At 40.2% G+C, this 24,781-nt stretch overlaps 1 protein-coding gene across 3 annotated transcripts in view; it reads right to left on the bottom strand.

Annotated features, from left to right (window-relative positions):
* The window catches only part of prdm5 (PR domain containing 5), a 328,285-nt gene that overhangs the window by 240,845 nt on the left and 62,659 nt on the right, over positions 1-24,781 (bottom strand). For all 3 annotated transcript variants that reach the window (XM_060832378.1, XM_060832359.1, XM_060832368.1), the window contains exons 5-7: positions 24,104-24,278; positions 7,554-7,646; positions 7,171-7,292 (exon numbers count right to left, since the gene is read on the bottom strand). In XM_060832378.1, coding sequence (XP_060688361.1) covers positions 7,171-7,292; positions 7,554-7,646; positions 24,104-24,278 — 390 coding nt within the window. The remainder of the gene's footprint in view (positions 1-7,170; positions 7,293-7,553; positions 7,647-24,103; positions 24,279-24,781) is intronic.

Raw genomic sequence — 24,781 nt, 5'->3', positions numbered from 1 at the left:
ACAGGCAAAGACTAATTTCACCCAAATCGATCCAATTTGTTTCCGCCATCTGAAATCAGAGTGATTTGAAAGTTCGAATTGGAGGCTGCATTGTCTAACGGCATATTAACTTTAAAAATGGGGGTCAGTTGGGACATGAATGGAAAGGACATAGCAGAAAAGAAGGAGAAAGTGAGAAGTACTGAGGCAGTATTCTTACTGAAATGCATTTCAGAAATGTGGTCCCTCAGAACTACAAACAAGTCTGGACTTCCCCATTCAAGACTCCTCCCTGGGTACCCAAACGCAGTATAATACCAATGTTTTCCACGTAACTTTATCTGCCTTCTCCCATCTCAGACTAAGATTGCTCCAATTTTAAAGTAATTTCCTATAGCTTTGTTTTTTAAACATTGTGAGCAGACCCCTCTGGAAAGTCTTTCAGAAGTTAATTCAATGAAGATGGCAGCACAGCAATTTCGGATTTGCAGCAAAATCTGTTTCTTGGTTGAAGAAAGTAAAGTTACACTTCTCAGTAAGGAGAAACAGTATTAAGTGACAAAACAGGAGAACAAAGATTGGGAAGAAAAAGCAATTTATTATGTTGTGCTTGCTGTTGGAACCTACTTGTATTTAGCTTGAACATATATGCAATGGTAGCTTTTTCCTTTTACAAAAGATTAACTATCTGCAAAAAAAATTCTAATCCTTTGAGCTTTACCAACCAAGATTAGGCAGAAATCCACAATATGCATTCTTCTACTAAATGGAAGATAGTAAGCAAAATAAAAAAACTCCTGTAATATTCAACATTTATCTGCCTCAATCCTTCCCTCAAACTGGAACTATTGCAAAATCTCACAATTATAAGTCAAATTTTCAAACTCTTACATTTGTTACTTGCAATTCATTTTATGATAGAACAGCCCTTACATAAGGGATGGTAAATCTAATTCCCTGCCCAAAATGAATTCCTCAATCTGTGATGTACAAAATTATATTGCATCACGGACTTAATTTTTTTTTAAAAGGGCAAGAAAAATCTCAAAAGAAATTTCAAATAGAATGAATGGATATTTTCCGATTGGGAAGTATCGCTAACGTGGTTTCCCGAAGGACAATGAACATTTCAGCACACACATTTTCGTGGCAAAATTTGCCTGTATTTAGGCACTAAAGAGGCAATCTGGAAAAGGAATGGGGTAGAGAGGCCTACTACCATATCAGAGTGCATCAATCTTCTTCTATTGACCTTGCCAAAAGTTAAGTCCTTGTCTAGTTGTAGGTAGAAGGGTCTGGTTTTCGTGGTCCTTTCAATATCTTTTATTTGCAGACTTACAGGAAAGCACTGTGTGCAATAGAAGGTTGGAATTATTGACAGAGCGTTCTAAAGGCAGGAAAGGTAAGATAAAGGCACAAGTCGAGGGGCAAAAAATAAAAACGAGATCTTCCTGGATGTAGGACATAATGAGTCATCAAAGACTGAGACAGTTTTCTTTGAAGTGCTGCTGAAGATCTGGAGGGAGCTATTTTTAGTGTCACGTCTCTGTTGCACTGAAAGAATGGAGTTTTGATTCTGTCGATGGGGATTCACCCACTGATTGGAGAACCAGTGGGAGGGAGACCCACATTGCTTCCCTTAGGGAAGCTCCACCAGAATTAACTCTCCACGCAGCCTTCTCCAAGATTACACCCTTCATTTTCAGAAGCAAGAACATGTGGCTGATGAACAGTTTTGCTTTGGTAGAGGCACTGGCATTTCTGGACTTTTTCTTAAAGCAGGCAAAACTGAATGCAATGTTTTAGACTGAAAATACTCCCCATAGACCTGACTTCCTGTTCAATGTCTTGCATCATTTTGTTCACTGACTCAGTATTCTGCTAGGCCCTGAATCAGGTTACATCATCAAGCAGCAGAAATTAAGTAGAAATTTCATATAAAGATGTGATGGATGGTGAAAGATTACCAGCAATAATTCAACTTCCCCCCCTTGGGGGTTACGGTATCATGTGAAACCTCTGACTCGGCCTGTGCATTGTAATCCATCCATCCAGTCAGTATCGGCTTTCGAAACAGACATACTCCACTGGCATCTTTTGAAAGTGTGCAGAGATATTGTTGAGTTTAGCAATGTGACCCCGATCCAGTTTCACAAAACATACCAAAACAAACGGAAGCTCTGAAGCCCTGTTTGATGATACTTTTGGTATTTGATAGCGTTTTAGTGCCTTCTAATACTCAAACCCATACAGGGCATACAAAAACAAACTGACATTTTAAATTCTTATTTGGGACATATCCTGCAACATTCTTTCAAGAGTTATATAGTTATGCCTTCCATCATCTCACAGAATCCCTCAGGACACTTTTCACGTCCAACAGGGCTTGCTTCAAGATAGGGTTCCATTTCACCGATTTAAAACAATCCAGTTTGAAGTCGAATAGGAACCAAAATTATAAACTGAAACCTGAGTGTGGCCCATTGAGGTAATGGCTGTTGTTCTGTTAGACCCAACACATGACATCTATCTGGTCTTTGGGGAACTGCTAAGGGAAAAGTGACATCCTTCCAATCTAATGCCTGTGAAACCGATTAGAACGAGGATCTGTGAAGGAGCTATTACGTATTATTTGTATAGGAAACCCTATAGTTGGCCCAACAGACAGGATGATGAGACCTACCACAGCATGTCTACTGTTCCCTCAAATGAACTTCGCTCCAGAGTTTTCAGGCTAGATGTTGTTTTAAACGTTGAAGACAAGGGCAGTGTATTCCCCTCCCCCTGCCTCCCACCCATACCAAAGAAATTATTTAATCAATTCTCCTTAGCATAGAATTAGAAAATGTTTGTGGCTGTGTGGTTAAAAGCCATAACTGACTCTGAAGACGACACCAACAAAGACTCTCTCTCCACACAAAGCAAACAAAAATGCTGTGTGTTAAATGCAAACATCCAACAAGTATGTTTGAACAATAATTTTGATTTGCCACGTGAAGCTAACACTTCAAATACCATATAATGGTAGGCCATGTGGGCATCTCTAGCCTGTAAAACTGTTACTCTGTTCTGTCAACAGGATTATACGTCACATCTAGACTTGCGATGAATAGTGATGGGAACTGGTTTAAGATATGCATTGTTGAAGGTACATATATATCACAACAGGAGGAAATGAGAAACCTAATGTGTACTATTTCACCAGCCAAAATTAGAGTGGTGCTGGAAAAGCACAGCAGTTCAGGCAGCATCCGAAAAGCAGGAAAATCAATGTTTCGGGCAAGAGCCTTGCCTGCTGAGGAGCTCCTGGTCAAAACGTCAATTTTCCTGCCCCTCGGATGCTGCCTGATCGGTTGTGCTTTTCCAGCACCACTCTAATCTTGACTCTGATCTCTAGCGCCTGCAGTCCTCAATTTTGCCTATTTCACCAGCCAGCCGAAGCAGCTACCCAATCTAAAGTGTAACCATCCCTGGCTGACAAACTAATCAGCCAATGGTTGGGAAATTGTGAGAACAGCAGAAACAATAGGTGGGATCAGGCAGGAGGAGACTAAAACCTGGACTGGATTCTGAATACGTAGTATGAAGCAAACAATTACGTAGAAAGAAAAGTGGACATCAGGAAAAGATTTGAAAAAGCTTGGAAATCTGCTCAAAGTCACCCCACTGTCTTCATAGGATTTTGTGACATATCAATGACATAGGACCTCTTTAGAAGACTCCATGTCTTTTCCACATCTGAAAAATCATTTTCATACACCATGGCTTGCAGAAAATCTGATAACTCTTTACAGATTAATTCACAGGAAGGGAACGTCACCAATATTTATCTCTGATTCCTCGGTGCCTTTGAGAAAGTGGTTGGGAGACACTCTCTTGAACTGTTGCAGTATTTGTGCTAATACATTCAGTGGTTAACAGAGGAATTTCTAAATTGTATTGGTGATAAAGTGATAAAGTGATATATTTCAAAGTCAGAATATCTATAATTTGGAATGAGATCCTGCAGGTGTTGGTGTTAGCAGGAACAGACTGCCCTTTTCTTTTAGGTGGTAGAGGAGGTAAGTTGAGGAGGTGCTGTCAGAAAAACCTTAGTGAGTCACTGAAGTGGAACTTGCAGGGGGTACACAGTGCTGACATAGTATGCTAGTGGTAAAGTGAGTGGTTATTTCAAGTGGTGAATGGAGTTCCATTAACATGGGTTGTTTGGTGTTGGATGTGATTTAGTTTATTGAATGAACTTGCAGCTGCATTCATCCAGGCAAGTGGAGAGTATTCCATCACACACTCCTGAATTACTTGTAGATGCTAGATATATTTTGATAAGTCAGGAGGTGAGACACTTGCTCTTTTCATCACAGCATTTATGTGGTTAATTCAGTTAACTCTGCAGGCATTCAGTGATAGGAATGCCCTTGAAGGTCACAGGGAATGGTTACTCTCTCTCTCGTTAGAGTTGGTCACTGCCTCACGTGTCTGATGTAGATCTAATCAGACACTTATCAGTCCCAGCCTGAAGATAGTCCAAAACGTCCGACATAAAGGGGAAGGTCAGCTTCATCATCGAAGTCATTGCAGATGGAGGTGAATACTTTGTGATCATCACTGAATATCCACATTTCTGACCATTTGGTGGAGGGGTTACTGACAAAACAACTGAAAATGGTTAGCGGGCACTGCCTTGAGGAACTCCTGCAGTGTTGTCTCTGGTTATAATGAGGTCTGGAATAAAGTGGTTTTGACAGAACTCAAACTAAGCATCACAAACTGATTTTTGGAAACTATTGCAATTTGCTATTTTGCTGAAGATTTACAGAAGATCGATCAAGCGGTAACGGTCAGATTTGTTTTGCACTATCATCAGGACATAATTAGATTTTTTTCATTTTGCCAGGGAGATCCATGCATTGTAGCTGTACTGGAAGGAATTAACTAAAGTTACATATCTTCAAAACATTAGCTTAGTTATCGCATACACTCATCAATTTTTGTAATATCACACACTGTGATTCGAACTGATGAAAGTCAGGTTTCTGTAAGTGGTAGGAAATGCAGGAAGTGAAGATAGATCAGCCACCAGCTCTCTGACTGACATTGGCTCCTTGCCTTTTTGTGTTTATGTGCTGCGCTCTGCAGAGATGGAATCTTCTCCTCCATTTAGTTGTTTAATTTTCCATTACCATTCATGTCTGGATGTAATAGGACTGTAGAACTTCAATCTGATCTATTGTCCATGGAATTGCTTGCCTCTTGCCCATGATGTGCTGCTTCCTCTGTTTAGCCTTTACATTCATTGAATAAAAGCTGAACCAGTCTGGCATCTTATCTTTAGATGCACTGAGTGATACTTCTAAAATGTCTTCTGTATTCCTCCCTCAACAATTTGGTGACTTAATGACAAGGGTAGAGTGAAGGATGTAACGGACTGTGAGCTTGAGGGCAGCACAGTGGTTAGCACAGCGCCAGGGACACGGGTTCGATTCCAGCCTCAGGTGACTGTCTGTGTGGAGTTTGCACATTCTCTCTGTGTCTGTTTGCACATTCTCTCTGGGTTTTCTCCAGGTGCTCCAGTTTTCTCTCTCAGTCCAAAAATGTGCAGGTCATGCTAAAATTGCCAATAGTGTGAGGTGCGTCAGTCAGGGATAAATGTAGGGAATGGGTCTGGGTGGGTTACTCTTCGTAAGGTCGGTGTGGACATGTTAGCCTGAATGGCCTGTTCCCACACTGTAGGGAATCTAATCTCATCTAATCTTGTAAATTGTGTCAGAAAATGAAACTGCTTGCATGATGCATGAATGGATGTACAGTATTAAGCTGCTAGGGTTGTTCTGAATCTGTGTCAGTTAATACAGTGATTATATCAGACAACATGACACTCTCTGTATAAAGATGAGAACGTTCTCTCCATGAGGTCTTGCGGGGCCTCTCCAATATAAGTAAGCACAGTGATATGACCAAACCCCAGATGAAGTTCCCCAATTTGGTACAGTTCCACTTAAGATAGTTCAAATTATTAAGTTCCCAGGTTAGGATGGATAAAATGGATCCACTTGGTTATTTACCGGCTTCCTCCACTGGTCACAACAAGGTTAATTTGAAAAAAGATCTTTTTCCCAGATACAAATTAACTTATGCTTTAAACACACATGCATACACAAACTCTCACTCTCACAGACATACATACTCACATACATACAGGTTGAAATTATTTTCAACAGTGACGGAGTTCCAGTATTCAGAGTGCGAAAAAGTCTTTCCTTTGTTTTACCTACAGTGCGGGAGTGTTTAAATGTTCTCAAAGCTGTGGCCCTCACACATTCTAATCCACACACACTTGGATCTCTGGCCAATATCACACAAAAGGTTAGCTTTGCAGTCAGCCCTCAAACTCTTTTTTTGTACATATTGCTCTGGAGGGTAAAAAGAAGGATGTGTCTGTTAGAGGTAATTTTCTACTGGGGGGGTGGTTTAAGAGGTGAACGGTCAGTCCCTTTGTTACCCCTTCTTGTTACATTTCCCGGACATTTTACACATTGACATTCCAAAGGCTTCACACGGGACTTGGAAGGCAGTCACTGATATTACATCACAGCTTTTCTTTTTGCAACCATTCACATTCTTTTTAAAAGTACAAAACAGTTTGCCAATCAAAAGTCAAAAGAGTCTATAAACACTTCAGGGTTCTGATCTGTTGTCACAGCAACAGGAACATATGCAAGGTAGATTAGCAAGGCTAAGATCAAGTAACTTTTTTTCCATCGTGTTGGTTTTCCCGCTACTTCCTGCTAGCAATGTGATGTGTCTGACATAGTCTGCCCTCCCTCAGCTGAGGATTCAGCAAGAGATTGTCTTGTGAACACCTCCACTCCTTTAAACATTAGTCCTACCCTGAAATTGTTTCAGAATTTAAACCAAGAATATCCCTGTGCACCAGGACTCTCGATGCAACAAAAATAACCCTAAAGGGAGGGCATGCTCCTCTACATCCAGCAGTGCATGCAACTTTAGGTCACCAATAAATAACAAATTTAAAGACTTCATATAAACTATAATCAACTAATTATAAATAGACTTCTTTATAAGTATAACAGAAAATCTCAAATAGGGCTGCACATTTTTGTACAATGTCCATCTGTCAATACTGCCTCAGTTCAGAGTTTAGATCATCTTTTCCTTTAGTTACGTTCTTACCTGTGTGCACATTCTCCTTATGTTTCTTCAAGGCATCTTTGCTCTTGAATCTTTTCCCACAGCTATCTGCCTTGCAAACAAACCTGGTATCCCCTTTGCAGGCTTCCTTATGCTGTTCAAAACTGTGGTAAACAGTTGGTAAGAACCACAATGTAATAAGATAGCATTTTTCTATTGCATGCAGATCAGGTTAATACATGCGACAGCAGTCTCTGACTTCCATCATGCTTGTCCAACCAGGAGAGGGAAGAAGCAGGGCAGTGTTACTTTCCTATTTGAGTTTTAATTTACATGCAAGCTGCAAAGTTGGAAAATAAGCTGCTATAGAAAACAGAAGAGGTCAAATGGGTTACAAAATAGGTGACTGTCATTCAATACAAAACCTTGACTCAGAGCTGAAGGAGATGTTGCAAACAGAACACTGATGGCTTCGAGCAATGTCACCAGGAAGAACTGTTTCAGTACATTGTAGAACACTAAAGGCAAATAAACATAGGTGAGAATTTAGTAGAACCTAATTATCATTAAATCAAAGATCTACATATAGACAAACAGAAGCATTTAATAAAAATCAATGCAAGTCAATGGAGCAGCAAATTTCAGCATCAATATTTATTTTAACCACACTAATTTACTATTTTGGAAATATATTTTTTATAAAAATTTAAGCGAAAATAATGTCTACAAAATTATGTGATGGATGCAAACATACAAAAAACAATTTCTGTATTTTATTGGCAAATGCTCTTTCCACCATATTAGCAAAAGAATCAAATGATGGTAGATATTAGATATGTTCAGGTAAAAGAGTGGACAGAGGAGTTTTACACAAGCCAGTTAAATGTTTGATTGATACACTTCTGTGATATAATTTCAAGACCAGCATTATGTGTAATTAAATATGACCTAAAATAATTACCTAAATCCTCCACATTAAAGTGATTGCAAAGTTAAACAAGAGAATAGGTGTTAGAATACTCAAAGGCTGGGCATCAATTTCACTGCTTTTATTTAAGAAAGGAAGTTAATGCATTGGTTCAGAAGAGGCTTACTGGGAAACCTGGAATGAGCAAGTTGTGTTATGAAGTAAGGTTGGTCAGTTTAGGCTTATTCTATTGGCTGTCTTGATTGAACTATGTAAGATCCCACATGGTTGTGACAAACTGGACTTGAAAATGATGTTTTGTCATGTGAATCAGTCCAGATTTAAAGAACATTCGCCAAGAGTGGAGCAGGCTCAAGGGGCCAAATACCTGACTCCAGCTCCTAATTTGTATGTTTGCACGGTACAATACTACAGTATTAAACATCTTAAGTTTAGGAAACTGTAAGTCCACTACAGGACCCATGTTCACTTTGCTACATCATCTACCTACACACGAAAGCAATTATGTATTTTTTTATGAATATTTGATTCGATATGTAGGAAGATTGCTTACATCAACACTATCACAATATAAATAAATTGCTTGCAGAATATTATTGAATACAGCAAACATTAAGGAATACAACAAACATTAATGAATACAACTTCATCAGTTGTAAATTGTTTGGTAGGGTAATTCACTGAATATTAGTATTACTCAAAGATTTTGCACATCCCCCATTTCTTTCAGTTATTACAAGGCTTTTCAGAACACTATGGCGTTCCAACTGGTGAAAGCTAAGATGCAACTTGTAGCTGTGAACAAACAGGCCAAAATTCATTTAACGAGCCACAATTCGGAACCTGACATGTGTAGTACAGTCTCCTATTCTTGTATTACAATCATAAAAAAATTCAATAGAAGAAGATATGTCCATTCCAAACATCTACAATTGATCGTATACCCATCTGGAGTAATAACATTTTTGTTAAAAGAAACAGAATCACACTACCAACAGAAGTATAAGTAGTAGACAAGATTGAGAGCAATGTCATGTGCTCTTCTGGCATTGCAAAGTTGTTCACCAACACACACTTCAGGAAGCCATTGCTGTTGGTACTATGCCACTTTATCATGACAATCTAGGTGTGCCAAGGGTATCTGAATCTATTTCCATCCAATCAGGAATTTCACAACTGGCACAGGAGAGTTCAGTTTCAGCAGCACCACATAAGCCAAAATAGATGCTGTTGCCACGGAGTCCCTCGTGGGCCCAGCTCTTGCTATCAACATTGTTTCTTTCACAATGAAAAGCATTGAAGTGACCTTGATACGTACATGATATTCTTCCAATATTTGAATCCACAGCTGCAAAGTATTTCTTCATATAGTTTAATAACACACTATCCTGTGCTCAAATTTTCCATTGAAATGGAGCAATGAAATGAATTATTTTACTCAATGCATTAGTCAAAAAAATCTACCAAATGACTTCTCTACAACTATCTTCCAAAAGCCTACATTCAGTGAACAATATAGACTGTGGGACTCCTGCTGTACCACGTGCTACAAAATCAACATTATTGACAAAATTGAGAGTAGGGTCCTGAATATCTGCTCACTATGAAAGCTTGATGCTGACACAGGGTATATCAAAACTACTTGGCGAGATAGTGGCTACTCTGATCAAAATGTACATTTCACAAACTCTGAAAAAGATCTATGACCAGTTTCGCCCATTCTGTACGGTGCCCAGTCTAGCTTTGATTACACGGGAGGGGAAAGGTCTCTCAAAAATCAGAACAACAGGTAAAGCTGTCGATATCCTCCGGTAGAAACATTCCAGCAGAAGGACCCTCGATGAAGAGATTTGCATTATACTTCATATAAAACCATGCATTCAAATGCTTTCCTAAATTTGCAAAAGGGAAGCAATCTCTGTTTTGCATTATTTTGTTTTGCATTGATTCTGTGGTGAGTGACTCATTAATGACACCCCAAAATTTCTTTATTACCTACATGGCACAGTCAAGCATGTGATGGAAAACTCTTCATTTCCCTGGATAAGAGCACTTGCCATAATATTCTAAAAGCTCAAAACAATCCACAATGCGCAGTGCCCTTGGTGGCACCGCATTGTCTGGCCTAAAGATCAATCCCCTCCATGCCTTCAATATGTTTTACTCTGTAGTGTCGCACTGCAACAAGTTTCCAAAGTTTGGGAATGTATCAATTCCCAAAATTATCCTTCACTTTTTGATTATCATATTATTCTGGTTAAACAAATTTACTGAAACTATGAAGATCAAAATCAACACAAATATAGGAACAAGAAAAAGTTCAAATAAATGGAACACACACATACACAAACCATTTAGAGACACTGACATGCGTTAACCACAACAGAAAACACGTGTAATCTGAGAGAAATAAGTTTGACACAAGTCTTTGTCTGCCTCAGTGAAGAAATACTTAGTGAGGTCCCTGATGTGTCATATGTTCCAGAACGTGAAATTCAATTTACTTCTGCTGAAGAAGAGTCGTAGATTCATAGAGGTGTACAGCACAGAAACAAGTCATCCATGCCGACCAGATATCCTATCCTAATCTGCTCCCATTTGCCAGCACTTGGTCCATATCCCTCTAAACACTTCCTACTCATTTACCCATCCAGATGCCTTTTAAATATTGCAATTGTACTAGCCAGCTCATTCCATATAAGCATCAACCTCTGTGAAAACGCTGCCTCTTAGGTCCCTTTTAAATCTTTCCCCTCTCACCCTAAACCTACACCCTCTATCTCTGGACTCCTCCAACCGATGAATGAGAAAAAGTCAGGCGATTGTATAGGGGTGGAAATAAGCCATCTTGGAAATGATGCAAATGAAGTTAAAGTTCGTCTGGGGTAAAATGTGTCTTGGAAGTTTGCATGTTCTTGCTCGGAGTTGCCACCTGATTCACTAGATGAGATATAATTGAACTCAACATCCCTCAGTTATAAGAGGATGGAACCTTGTGCCCTCCCCCATGGTGATCTTGGTCACATTTAAGCAGCTGCATGATAATGTGTGGGAACACCGATGAAGTTCATGGCAGAAAAGCACGTGGCCATTCTTTGCCTCTCCTGTTCTTAAGTGTCCCCGTGATGCACTTCCCACGTTGCCGCTAAAACTAACATAGCCTGAGCAGCACATCATGCATGACGTGCAATCAGATATACGAGTGTTCACTAAAACCGGGAGGGGCTGTGATCAGGGGCCTGACATCATGGACAAAGGGAGGGTGGGGATATGAGCTACTGCAAGTCACCACTGTCCTGGCCCCTCCCACCATCATGGCTGTGTACCAGCAGTCATTGCCACTTCCCCAGTGGTGCTTCTGCAGAATGAATCAAATGATAGAGGAACTTATCAATTTTAAAATCAGCATTTTATTTTAGAGGGTGATGTACTATGATTCCATGGTGCTCATTTCTCGCAGAAGGTCTGAAATGTTCCAGTAGACATTGCACACTCTGGCTATGTACACACTAAACAGAAGGATTCTCTCATTTTTTTGTGTTACAAAACCTTGATGCATCAGTGAACAAGTTTTAGTTGTGTATCAAGGGAAAAAAAAGCATTATAACTCAAATCAAACTTGACTAAAGACCACACAAAGAACAAATAGTTTCACAACTCTCTGAATAAAACTATTGTCTCCACTTTGGTTCCATGATGATGTTCGTCACCATCCTTCACAACCACATGGTGGTTGTGGTAATGACAAATGGCTCCACCACCGACCCATTCACCATTCGGACCGGTGTCAAGCAGGGCTGTATCATCACCCTAACATTGCTCTTGGTCTATCTCGCTGCAATGCTTCACCTCACCACCAACAAGCTTCTGCTGGAGTGAAGCTAAGCTACAGAACCAGTGGAAAATTATTCAACTTCCATCACTTTCAAGCCAGAACCAAAGTCATTCCAACCAGTGTCAAGATGCAGTACACAGATGATACTCGTGTATGTGCAATTTCAGAGGACGTACTCCACACCATCGTCAGCACCTTTACAGAAGTATATGAGAGCATGGGCCTCACCCTAAATATCCGCATGCCGAAGGTCCTCCATCAATCAGACCTGGCATTTTGCAGCAAGTTCTCCATCATCAAGGTTCACAGGAAGTGCTTGGAGAATGTTGACCACTTCCAAAATCTCACGGGTTTCCTGTAGGTCAAAAAGGCCAAAGCAGCTGTTGATGAAGAGATTCACCATCACCCCCAGTGTGCTAGCACAGCCTTCAGCCAACTGAGGAAAAGGCTATTTGAAGACAACTACATCATATCCGACACAAAGATCGTGGTTTACAGAGCTGTAGTAGTTCCTGTCCTTCTATGTGGCTCTGAGATGTGGACGATCTACAGCAGACACCTCAATACATTGGGAGCAATACTACCAATGCTGCCTGTACAAGATCCTGCAAATCCACTGGGAAGAGAGATATACTAATACCAGCGACCTCGACCAGGCCAGCTCACCCAGCATCAAGGCACTGACCTTCCTCGATTGGCTGCGATGAGCTAGGCATGTCATCCATGTGACCAAATGAGACTCCCCAAGGAAGTGCTCTGCTCCCAGCTTCGATACATTAGGCAAATCCAAGGTGGACAGAGGAAGTGCTTCAGGGATACCCTCAAGGTCTCACTGGTGAAGTGCAGCATTCCCACAGACAGGTGGGAATCGCTGGCTCAAGACTGTCCAAAGTGGTGGAGGAGCAAGCAGGAAGGCATCGAGCACCTTGAGACTTGCCATCAGGAGAAAGCAGAAGTCAGGCAAAAACAGTGAAAGGAGCCCCACTTACCCACCCATTCCCATGACCACCTTCTGCCCCAAGTGTAACACAGCCTACACTAGCCACATTGCTCTAGACAGCTACCTACATACTCACCCAGAGAGCAGGCAAATGTCACGTTTGTCTGCAAGGGACCACCAATTAAATAAGATTGATTTCAAATGCCACTGTTGTGTTTATACTTAAACCTGGAATTTTTTTATCTGTAGGTGAATTCTGTACCGCAGCAACATTGAAAGATCTGCAAATCTAGAAGCACAGGTTCCTGAATGTCCTTCAAATTTTACAACCGAGTTTCTTAAAATATTGTTCTGTTGGGTTCCCTCCCACAGGTTGAATCAATGACAGGCTACAGAGATCTTGCAGGCAAGAAGCGTTCTAGTCAAAGCCAAACTTACAGGAGGAGCAATGTTAATTGGGGAGTGAAAGCGATTGTGTGCTGCTCTGGCAATGTGAAGGAGAGGTCACATTCCAGCTCAAACAGTGGGCTCCAGTAGTTGTTCAGGGAACTAATGAGTAGTGGCGGATTGGAAAAGTTTATGGAATAGCTTGCAGGCCTTAAAATAAAATACTCCTACCTGCCTCTTGGTCTCAATCCTTGTTACTTATTTTAAGAGATACCGAGTTTTGCAAAAAACAAGACATTCAAATTTTAAAATACTGATAGCATACAACCATATTTTATTAAGTGACTAGCAACAGCATAGTGGCAGTGTTGAACTAGTATTTCAGATGCTGAATTAATGCTCTACAAACATGAATTCAAAGTCGAAAGTGTAGTGCTGGAAAAGCACAGCAGGTCAGGCAGCAGCCGAGGAGCTGGAGAATCAACATTTCGGGCATAAGCCCTTCATCAGGAATGAGGCTTGTGGGCTGGGGCTGAGAGATAAGTGGGAGGGAGGTGGAGTTGGGGGGAAGGTAGCTGGGAAAGATGTAGGTGGATGAATGTGAAGGAGAGAGTGATTGGTCGGTGGGGGGTGGGAACATGAATTCAAGTCCACCTGCAGCATCTGATGAAATTTCACTTCAATTAATAAATAAGCCTGTAAGAAAATACAAGTCATACTAATTATAAAACACCAGATCGTTGGAAAATAACAACTGGTTCACTCATGACTTTCAGGAGAGGAAAGCGACCTTCCTGACTTAGCCTAGCCTACGACAAGGTATTTAATTCTTAACCACTTTTTGAAATCTCATAGCAACTGAATGATCAGGGTGTAAGTGGCTCACCGTCATCTGTTGAAGGCACTGTTTGGAGAAACATTATGAATGCTGGTCTACCCATCAATACATATCCCAAAAATAAATATTACAAAGAAAGAACATAAAAGGTTCTTTTTCAGAATGGCAGCCGGTGACGAGCGGAGTCCCACAGGGTTCAGTGTTGGGGCCACAGCTGTTCGCATTATATATTAATGATCTGGATGAAGGGACTGGGGGCATTTTAGCGAAGTTTGCTGATGATACGAAGTTAGGTGGACAGGCAGGTAGTACTGAGGAAGTGGAGAGGCTACAGAAGGATCTAGACAGTTTGGGAGAGTGGTCCAGGAAATGGCTGATGGAATTCAACGTGAGCAAATGCGAGGTCTTGCACTTTGGCAAAAAGAATAAAAGCATAGACTACTTTCTAAACGGTGAGAAAATTCGTAAAGCCAAAGTACAAAGGGATCTGGGAGTGCTAGTCAAGGATTCTCTAAAGGTAAACATGCAGGTTGAGTCCGTGATTAAGAAAGCGAATGCAATATCGTCACTTATCTCAAGAGGGTTGGAATGTAAAAGCACCGTTGTGCTACTGAGACTTTATAAAGCTCTGGTTAGGCCCCATTTGGAGTACTGTGTTCAGTTTTGGTCCCCACACCTCAGGAAGGACATACTGGTACAGGAACGTGTCCAGCGAAGATTCACACGGATGATCCCTGGAATGGTAGGACTAACATATGAAGAACGGCTGAGGATCCTGGGATTGTATTCATTGGAGTTTAGAAGATTAAGGGAGACTTAATAGAGACATACAAGATAATACATGGCTTGGAAAGGGTGGACGCTAGGAAATTGTTTCCATTAGGCAAGGAGACTAGGACCCGTGGACACAGCCTTAGAATTAGAGGGGGTCAATTTAGAACAGAAATGCGGAGACATTTCTTCAGCCAGAGAGTGGTGGGCCTGTGGAATCCATTGCCACAGGGTGCAGTGGAGGCCGGGACGCTAAATGTCTTCAAGGCAGAGATTGATGGATTCTTGTTGTCTCGAGGAATTAAGGGCTACGGGGAGAACGCTGGTAAGTGGAGTTGAAATGCCCATCAGCCATGATTGAATGGCGGAGTGGACTCGATGGGCTGAATGACCTTACTTCCACTCCTATGTCTTATGGTCTCGTGGTCTTAACATGATTTTCACTATAGGATCAATCACTTGCTCCCTGTCCTGCCTCTTTCAAAACCAGAAGTTAGACAATTCAAAGCATTTGATTTTCTGATACAAAACCACCCCACCAACTTCAAGAGCCAAGATTCGGCTTCAGTATTGATTTTTTTTTTTAAATGCTTTCACTAACCTACCACTAAGAAGTCAAGCAGTAGTCAGTGAATAAAACTTTTCCCACACTGCAGACTCTTTTTAGTTCTGGAGGTCATTGCTGTATACAAACCTCAAAGGTCCACCTGCAAGAAAAGAAAATCAGAGAGACCGCTGCTCCTCAGACTCTCAGTACGTCCACGTTTTGTGCCTTTGGCAAGTTGTGCCTAGTGCACCCCAGTGCAGGTTATCATTACTGCTCAAGAGAAAGTACTGCTCGTCATACCAATCCACTACTCCTGTCACTCATCCAACAGTGCATACTGCCACTTTCCCTTTCACTCCTTGTTGAAAAGCCCTATGTTGTACCTTATCTAACAGATGCTGAAAGACCATGTGCAACCAAAGACCAAAGAGCATTAATTCAGCATCTGAAATACTAGTTCAACACTGCCACTATGCTATTGCTAGTCATTTAATTAATAAAATATGGTTGTATGCTATCAGTTTTTTAAAATTTGAATTTCTTGTTTTTTGCAAAACTCGGTATCTCTTAAAATAAGTAACAAGGACTGAGACCGAGAGGCAGGCAGGAGTAATTTTTTTAAGACCTGCAAGCTATTCCATAAACCTTTCCAATCTGCAACTACATTACCTGTACTAACACTGTCACCTTAGCAAAAATCTTATGCAAACTAAATTAATATGATTAATTTTACCAAATCTATTTAGTCTTCTTTAATTAATCTACACTTGTCCAAGTAGATGTCAATTTTGTCATTTATAGCAATTTTTCCATCACTGATGTTGAACTTATGGTCTTTTGTTAAACAAGGTGTACCACTTGCAATTTTCTAGTCATCTCATGCAATCCCTCTATCAAAGAGGAGTTGGAAAACTATGGTCAGTATCAGCAGAACTTGTTTCTTTACTTACCTTAGATTCTCCACTTTTGGTGCTGGGAATTTGTCAACCTTTATGATCAAACATGAACTTCTTCCTTATCAATTATTACCTACCCTGTGCTTCAACCAACTCCTGTTTTATAAGTACTTTGACAGCACCTTCACCTTTGGTAAAGGCAGGTATTAATATCAGCCATGCTCTCGGTTTCTGTAGATCCCCCTCTTGGTACTTAATCAGCTCCAACTCTCCCCTATCTTTTGGGTTATTGTGGATAAGGGACGACTTTTGGATTTACCTTTTAAGTTACCTGTCAGTATTTCACTATACACTCTCTTTGCCTCTCAATTCCTTTTCTACTTATTTTATTTATTCATTTACTTATTTACTCAATCATGGGATGTAGGCATTGCTGTCTGGCCAGCATTTATTGCCTGTCCATAGTTGCTGTTGAGAAAGTGGTGATGAGCTGCCTTCATGAACTGCTGCCGTCCGCATGCTATATGTTGACCCACAATGCCCTAGGGAGCAAGTTTCAGGAATTTGATATAGTGACAGTGAAGGAATGGGGATGAAATTCTAAGTCAGAATGGAGAGTGGCTAGGAGGAGAACTTGCAGATGGCGATGTCCCCAGTATCTGTTGCCCTTACTCCTCTCAATGGAAGTGGTTATGGGTTTGGAAGGTGCTGTCTAAAGATATTTGGTGATTTTCTGCAATGCATCTTGTAGATAGTACACACTGCTGCTACCGAGTGTTGGTGGTGGAGGGAGTGGGTGTTTGTGGATGCAATGCCAATCAAGCAGGTTGCTTTGTCTGGATGGTGTCAAGCTTCTTGAGTGTTGTTGATATTACACCTATCCCAACAAATGGGGACTTTTCCATCACATTCCTGACTTGTGCCTTGTAATGGTGGACAGGCTTTGGGGAGTCAGGAGGGGAGATACCCGCTGTAGTATTGCCAGCCTCTGATCTATTCTTGTAGCCACTGTGCTTATATGGCACATCCAGTTGAGTTTCTGGTCAAAGGCAATTTCCAGGATGTTGATAGTGGGAGATTCAGTGACAGTAACATGCTTGAATGTCAAGGGGTGGTGATTAGATTGATTTCTGTATTTACTTTATTGAGTCTGGTTCTCATTTGGATTAGCAAGTTGACATCTGTCATACTCACCTTTCTTTACTGCTTTGGTTTGTCATCCACAGGGATCTGATTTGGATTGCCCTACTTTACCTCTTCAAGGGAATTTACGTTCCCCACCCATTTCCTCTTTTCACTTTGCCAATCTCTAATTCCATCTCTGTCTGGTGCAGATATCCGCTCACTCCCAATGAAAGGCCTGTTAATTTTATTGAAAATGAGTGTTAAAACCAATCCACAAAAATACTGAGGGTACTTTTCCCTTTAAATGATTGAGTTAAGAGTCAGGAAAGGTATTTAATTGGCAATCAAGCTCACCAATGTGCAATTTACGCTATCAACAAAACTGAAAGTGACCTTCTGTATGTTTTATTATAAGAATAACTGGAGGTTTGGGTGATGGTTCTGAAGGGATCCCATTAGTTTCCCAACTCCATGGAATTTCAGCCCCATGACTTTTTTCTCAATTGCTTAAAGCATCAATTCACAGCATGCTGTTAAAGAAACAAACCATATGTTTTGGATTATTGTTGTAATCACGCAGTAATAAAATTCACCTTACACTAATAGTCACCTGCTCTAATCTGGTTTTTCAGAGAGATGCTAGACTCAGTCTGTAGACTCAAACCAAGAGAGCAAAGTATTGTTCCAGCTGACATTGTGCCAACAATATCAATCTGCCACTAATCTGTGTGGTCAACACTTACTTTTACAATTTGTGAACTAGAATAATTCTATCTACTTACCCTACTGGGCAATTCACGCCAAATTTATACAATAGAAAAAACAAACATCAAGAAAAAAAATCAGAGGTTATCATGTATGTATTTGGATCTTTGTGATAAAGTTAATTTCTCCTGATTGTTGAGGTTTGATGAGCCTATTAAAATCCTTTATCTGATCTGCCTGTCCCAGAGCACTTATTGACATTCTACTTTACTCATTTAGGTTGCAGATAAAAGTAAAACTAAACAAACTAAAACTGGCTATGTAATCATTTTTATTTGACCGTTGCACACATACAGTTTTCAACTTAAATGCTGGAGGTGTTAAATCAAATTCATTTTCATAATATGTATAATTTGAGAGTAGCAATGGCTTAGTAGTATTTTTGCTAGACTATTAATCCAGAAATTCAGCTAATGTTTTGGGACCCTGGTACAAATCCCACCAAATGGTGGGATTTGAATTCAATTAAAAAAAATCTAGAAGTAAGGGTCCAATGTTGACCATTGTTGATTGCTGGGGAAAAAACCCATCTGGTTCACTGGTGTCCTTTAGAGAAGGAAATCGGTCATCCTTACCTGGTCTGGCCTAATGTGACTCTAGACTCACAGCAATGTAGTTGACTATTAACAGGGCAGTTGGGGAGGAATAATAATTGCTGGCCCTGCCAGAGACACCTACATTCCATGAGTAAATAAAAATAAAATTCTGACAATTATGTGATTGCTAACACTTAGCCCAATGTTGGACAAATGTTACATTTATAACAAAGTAATTTCTCAGTAATTTTGATTCTTCTTCATTTTGACTGCTGGAGCAATACAGTTTACTCTTAATGCATTATAAGTTAGATATTATGGCCAGAGTGGAATGAAAAAATGCCTCTATGCAAATAAGGACCAGTGTCCATATGGGATGACTTTCTTGTGCTGAGAGGGTGGAATTACACTCATGTGGAAGAGAGGTAGGAACAAGGGCATAGCAACAGAAAGAAAAAAACAAGATGCAGCAAGAATTCAGTGACAGGCAACACTAGAGTATGAAGCATTATCATGTCTCGTGGGGTCAAAATTCAGTCTTTATTTTTTTATATATATAAAAATATTCCAGAAATATCATTAAATCAGGAGAGGAAGGGAGAGAGGAACAAAGCAAAATTACAATCACCAGGGAAGCAGTACTAAGTACGGGCAAGTCTCTGGATTCAGCAGGACTTCACCACAGGGTCTGAAATAAAGAGTGACAATGAGGTCGCAGATACATTGGTATTAATTTGCTAAAATTCCCTAGATTCAAAAAAGGTTCCACAGAGGCAAATATAACCTATTTTAAAAGGGCAGGAGGCAAGAAACAAGCAACTATCGACCATTAGCTTAATGTCTGTTAGGGGGAAGGTGGAGGATTCAACCAGCAAAGAGATTACAGTGATGCACTTGGAGAATTTCCAGATAATCAGAAAACATCAGCATGGTTTCATCAAAATCTTAAACTAAGTTATTGGAATCCTTTGAAGAGGTAATATGGGCTGTGGATAAAAGACGGCCTGTAAACACACTGCATTCCAGAAGGTATTTAATGAGGTGCCACAGTTATGGTTACCGCAGGGAAAAAACTCAGTGTAGGGAGTCACATAATATCATGGAAAGAAGATTCGCTGACTGGCAGGAAACAGAGTATGATTAAATAAATGTTTATCCGAGCGGCAGGATGTGACAAGTACAGTCCCAAAGGTGTCAGTGCTTGAAGCACAACTTCATACAATTTAAATCCTGCCTTAGTTGAGGGAGTGAAGGCACGGCAGCTAAATGTGCAGACATCACAAGATAGGTAAAGAAAATATAATTTAAAAAGGCATAAGAAAGTTGCAGATGAACATAGTTAAATTTGTTCAGAGAGAGGGCAAAAATCTGGCTGATGGAGTATAAGATTGGAAAATGTGAAGTTGTTCATTTTAGAATAAAGAATGATGAGGCAGTGTACTACTGAAAAGGAGAAGGAATATGGATTTTTGAGATGGAGAGAGATTTAGATGTGCTGCTTCATAACTCACAAAAAGTTAACATACAGGTATAACATAATTAAGAGCACTAATGGGATACTCTCCTTTATTCAGAGGAATGAGTACACAATTGGCAAGTAATACTACCCACACCACATGTGCCAGGCAATGACAATCGCAAATAGCAGAGATTTTAACCATCGTCTTTTAACATTCAATACCGTCACCATCACCAAATCCCGCGCTATTAATACCCTGGGGGTTACCATTTAGCAGAAACTGAACTAGACTAGCTTTATAAATACTGTAGTTAAAGAGTAGGTCAGAGGCTAGGATTCCTGCATCTCACTCCCTGGATCCCCAAAGTCTATTCCCCATCTACAAGATCCAAGGCAGGAGTGTATAATGGACGGCAGCATGGAGGTGGCTCACCAACATCCTCTCAAGTGCAAGTGGGTTGCGTTATAAACACTGGCCCAAACAGCAGGGCCCATATCCCATAAGTTAACTTTTTTTGAAAGAAAACATCAAAACTAAAAGGTGCTATGCCACAGTTATACAAGACATTGGTAGGGCTACATCTCAAATACCGTATGCAATTTAGGTCCCATTTCTTTAAGGTACTATGTAAATGCAGTATTTCAGTGAGGCTTGATGGATTGATACCTGGAGTGATTAAAATTGTTTTATTAACAAAGGTTTAACAGGCTGGGCTGGCTTTTTCTACTTTACTGATTGAAGTACATGAGACTTTGAACGATCTTTACAGGGTGGGCGTAGAAAAGATGTTCCTTCTTCCTCAGTCCAGAGAAATCCAGGTGCACCCTTTCAGGTCAGGGATGAACAGACTTCATTTCTCTCAGAGGGGCTGTGAGATTTTGGAACACTCTGTTTTGGACGGTGACTAAGGGAAGGTCATTAAATATTTTCAAGGCAGAGACAGATAGACAAGGGAATCAAAGATTATTGGGGGGAAGATGAGAACATGGAATTTGAAAAGCAAATAAATGTGCCATGATCTTGTTGAATGGCAAGGCCAGGCTCAAGGGCCCGTTACTCTACTTCTGCATTTATTTTTGTATGTGCAAACAAGCAATGCTATAAAATCCAAATCAGGATAACGCTGCCTAAAAGTACAAGTGAAAATTGTGACAAATCAGGTTGGAGACCTGCAGACACAGATAACCACTTGGGGATATGAAGTTATGGTAAATAATAGAGACCTTGCTCAAAAAAGGCACAAATGGGAACTAAATATCAACCAAAAGAACTGCGGATGATGGAAATCAGAAACAGAAGCAGAAATTGCTGGAAAAGCTCAGCAGGTGTTAAGACAGGTGCTCAGCAGGTCCAACAGCATCTAGGTTGGCTGATAGGGACAACTATTTGTGGTGGCTACTAAATATTCAAGGATAGAATGGTCTGTTCTTTTTATTTTCAAGGCAGTAAGCCAGAGTCAGGAATCAGGCCGTTTTCTGTCATTCTGATCCTGTTCTCTCCCCAGCACTGTCCGCCCATGGTAATGTCATGGTGGAAAGGCAGTGACAAACTAGAATCAAGGTAACCACCTCCAAAAGCAGATTTGTGGCAGTTATGGATCAGATGAGCAGGTTAGAAAATCCACCTGCATAACCTGGGTCATTAGCTCAGTTCTGTAGCTAAACTAAGCACTGCTTACCTCCCACCCCTAACCTCAATCCTTCAACTAACTCATCCACATACATTTCCATGCCCCCCATCTCATATCCACTTTGTACAAGACTTGAGCATCAGGAATTCTTTGAGATGTTCATGAAACTGTCAAAATAATCAATATCATCCATAAATCACTTCTATAAAAAAAATCCATTAATTGGTCATACATTGCAACAAACCTTGCTGAGCTAAATGTTGTAGTGGCTTGGAACTCTGCCAAGCATTCATAATAAATTCCATTGCAAAACTGTATCATCAAAACCTCCAGAGCTAAATATATTAAAGGCTTTGAATTAATTGAAAGAGGTCAGATATCTATTCAAGCTTTGAAACAGGGTAATAGATAGTTGAGCTTTCATTAAATAGAAAGCTTAACTTAACAATTAGGGGACAATTAAACACCACCAAATCTCAATATTGCTCAATGCAGGAGAATTTATCCAGTGAATAATTTACTCGAACACATCTGAAAGATTTTTAACTTGCATGATGTTGATCAATTTAATGGTCAATTAACAAAACTTTACATTAATAACTTTGTAATAACAATAATAGGTTACCAACAAGAATATTAATTGTTAAAGCCTAACTTTATTATTAGAACCAACAATTAATTTCCAGTTCAGGAAATACACAGACAACATGATAATGTAAATCACTGCCTGAGCTTTTTGCTAAAGTTTATTGGAATTAGGTTGAGGGTGACCAAATTAGACCAGAGACCCCAATGATATAGAAGACCAAAGGACAGAATTATAGTTACTCCGGCACACAAGTCTAAATCTTCCAGTCACTGTAGCATCAGAAACCAGATATATGATGAAGATGTGTATCATAAACCTAGGGAAGTACTTAAGTCCAGATCGGAGAATTGCTTAAACATCCACAGAGTAATCCCCCTTCTGCCTTTCAAATAACTCAGAGTCACAGACTTGGGATAATTCAGTCTAACCCTCTTTAAGGTGACTTCTCATTCACTCACCAGCCAACACTCAAAGACTGAGCCTTTAAACTTATTGTAATCTATCAGTTAAAAGAAAGGATATATGTCCTCTCTTTTGCCAATTCTGCCCTGCTCTAATGGAATTCCCCAGCAGTGATAAGCTGTGCATTTCTATGACAGCCAAGTTTAGAAGGCCCCAAAAGAAATACACAGCAGCATCAGGTTGGGAGAAGCTTTGTGCACAGCTCTCCAGATGCTTTCAAGCCATAATCATACTAAACATTTCGAAGTTTGCTGACAGCACCACATTTGTAGGGCAGATCATAAACAATGATGAGACAGAATACAGAAAAGAGATTGAGGGCTAAGCAGCATGGTGTGAACACAACAATCTTTCCAACAATGGCAACAAAATGACGGAGCTGGTCATTGACTTCAGGAAGCGGAATGGAGGGTATGTATCAATGGAGCTGAGGTGGAGATGGTCAAAAGCGTCCGGTTTCTGGAAATGATGATCACCAACAATCTGTCCTGATTGACCCACGTCGACACAATTGTCAAGAAAGCACATCAACATCTCTATTTCCTCAGGAGGCTAAGGAAATTCAGCATGTCCACAAGGATTCTTATCAATTTTCATAGATGCACCATAGAAAGCATCTGGATGCCTCACTGCATGGTTTGGCAACTGGTCTGTCCAAGACCACAAGAAACTACAGAGACTCATGAACACAACCCATCATGCAAACCAGCCTTCCATCCGTTAAATCCATTTCATACTTCCCGCTGTCTGGGGAAAGCAACCAATATAATCAAAGACCCCTCCCATCCCGGTTATACTCTCTTGCACCCTTTTCCGTCGGGCAGAAGATATAAAAGTTTGTACAAACGTACAAATAAATTCAAGAACAGCTTTTTCCCTTCTGTTATTAGACTTCTGAATTTTAAACCTCTCAAATTTTAAATTTTACATTGATCTTGCTCTCTGCATACCTTCTCTGCAGCCGTAACATTGCATCCCTTGCAATGTTCTATTACTCTTATGCACTTTGTCTTGTACGATCTGCCTGTACTGCACGGAAAACAAAACATTTCACCGTACCTAAGCACGTGTCAACAATAAGTCAAATCAAATCAGAAAAAAATTGGGGTAGAGATTGTAACAATGAAACTCCAGCTTGGGGAGATCCCATTTCCCCAAGGATTGTGAATCAAACCATTTTCCCAGTTCCTGTTTTTGTCAATATCTTTGAGCTGCTTGAAAATGTTTTAACCTCATGAAAGATGTGGTTTCTAATAGTGTACTTACTGTCTCTGTAGGGCCTGTTTAACAGGAAACTTCTTGTCACAATTTCGACACTTGAATTCCTTTTCTTCAGTGGGCTTCTGGTGGAGAGACTGCAGGTGCTCAGCTAAGATGTCCTGGCTTCGAAAACTGCTCTCACACTGTGGGCAAGCATAGCCTTCCTTTTCACTCAGTCCATCTACAAGGAGAGAAAGCAGTTATTTCAGTTCTGTGGAAATCTCCAAATTTACACTCTATTTCAGTCCTATACAATAACATCCACTTTCATATTAGGATTCATGTTGCATGCTTGAAAGAATTAATTTGGGACAAAATATGATGAGACTTTGACAAAGCAATACAATCAGCAATCGTTATTGTCTATTAATATAAGTAATTTCCACACATCATCACTGTCTATTCTATTTAATTTTTGGACAAAATCAGTCTGTTTGACAGAGTTAAGTTTGTTCTTGCTTTGGTCTAAGTAGTCCATCCCACAGATTCTTCCTGTTAAATACAAATTTGCTGTATTAAATGAGACATTTCTCACTGTCACCATTCTAATTCAGCCAGAAGTTCCCACTTGCCAACTCTAATTCCTTTCCCTTTTACTTTTCAGGGATTTAAAACTAATATTATTATAACTGAACAACTACTGTCATTTTGTTTCATCTTTTTCTACCTTGTAAGTCATACATG

Source organism: Hemiscyllium ocellatum, chromosome 1 (assembly GCF_020745735.1).
Source record: "Hemiscyllium ocellatum isolate sHemOce1 chromosome 1, sHemOce1.pat.X.cur, whole genome shotgun sequence".
Lineage (NCBI taxonomy): Eukaryota > Metazoa > Chordata > Chondrichthyes > Orectolobiformes > Hemiscylliidae > Hemiscyllium > Hemiscyllium ocellatum.
Note: the sequence above shows the minus strand (reverse complement) of the source record. Positions and strands in the feature narration are given on the sequence as shown.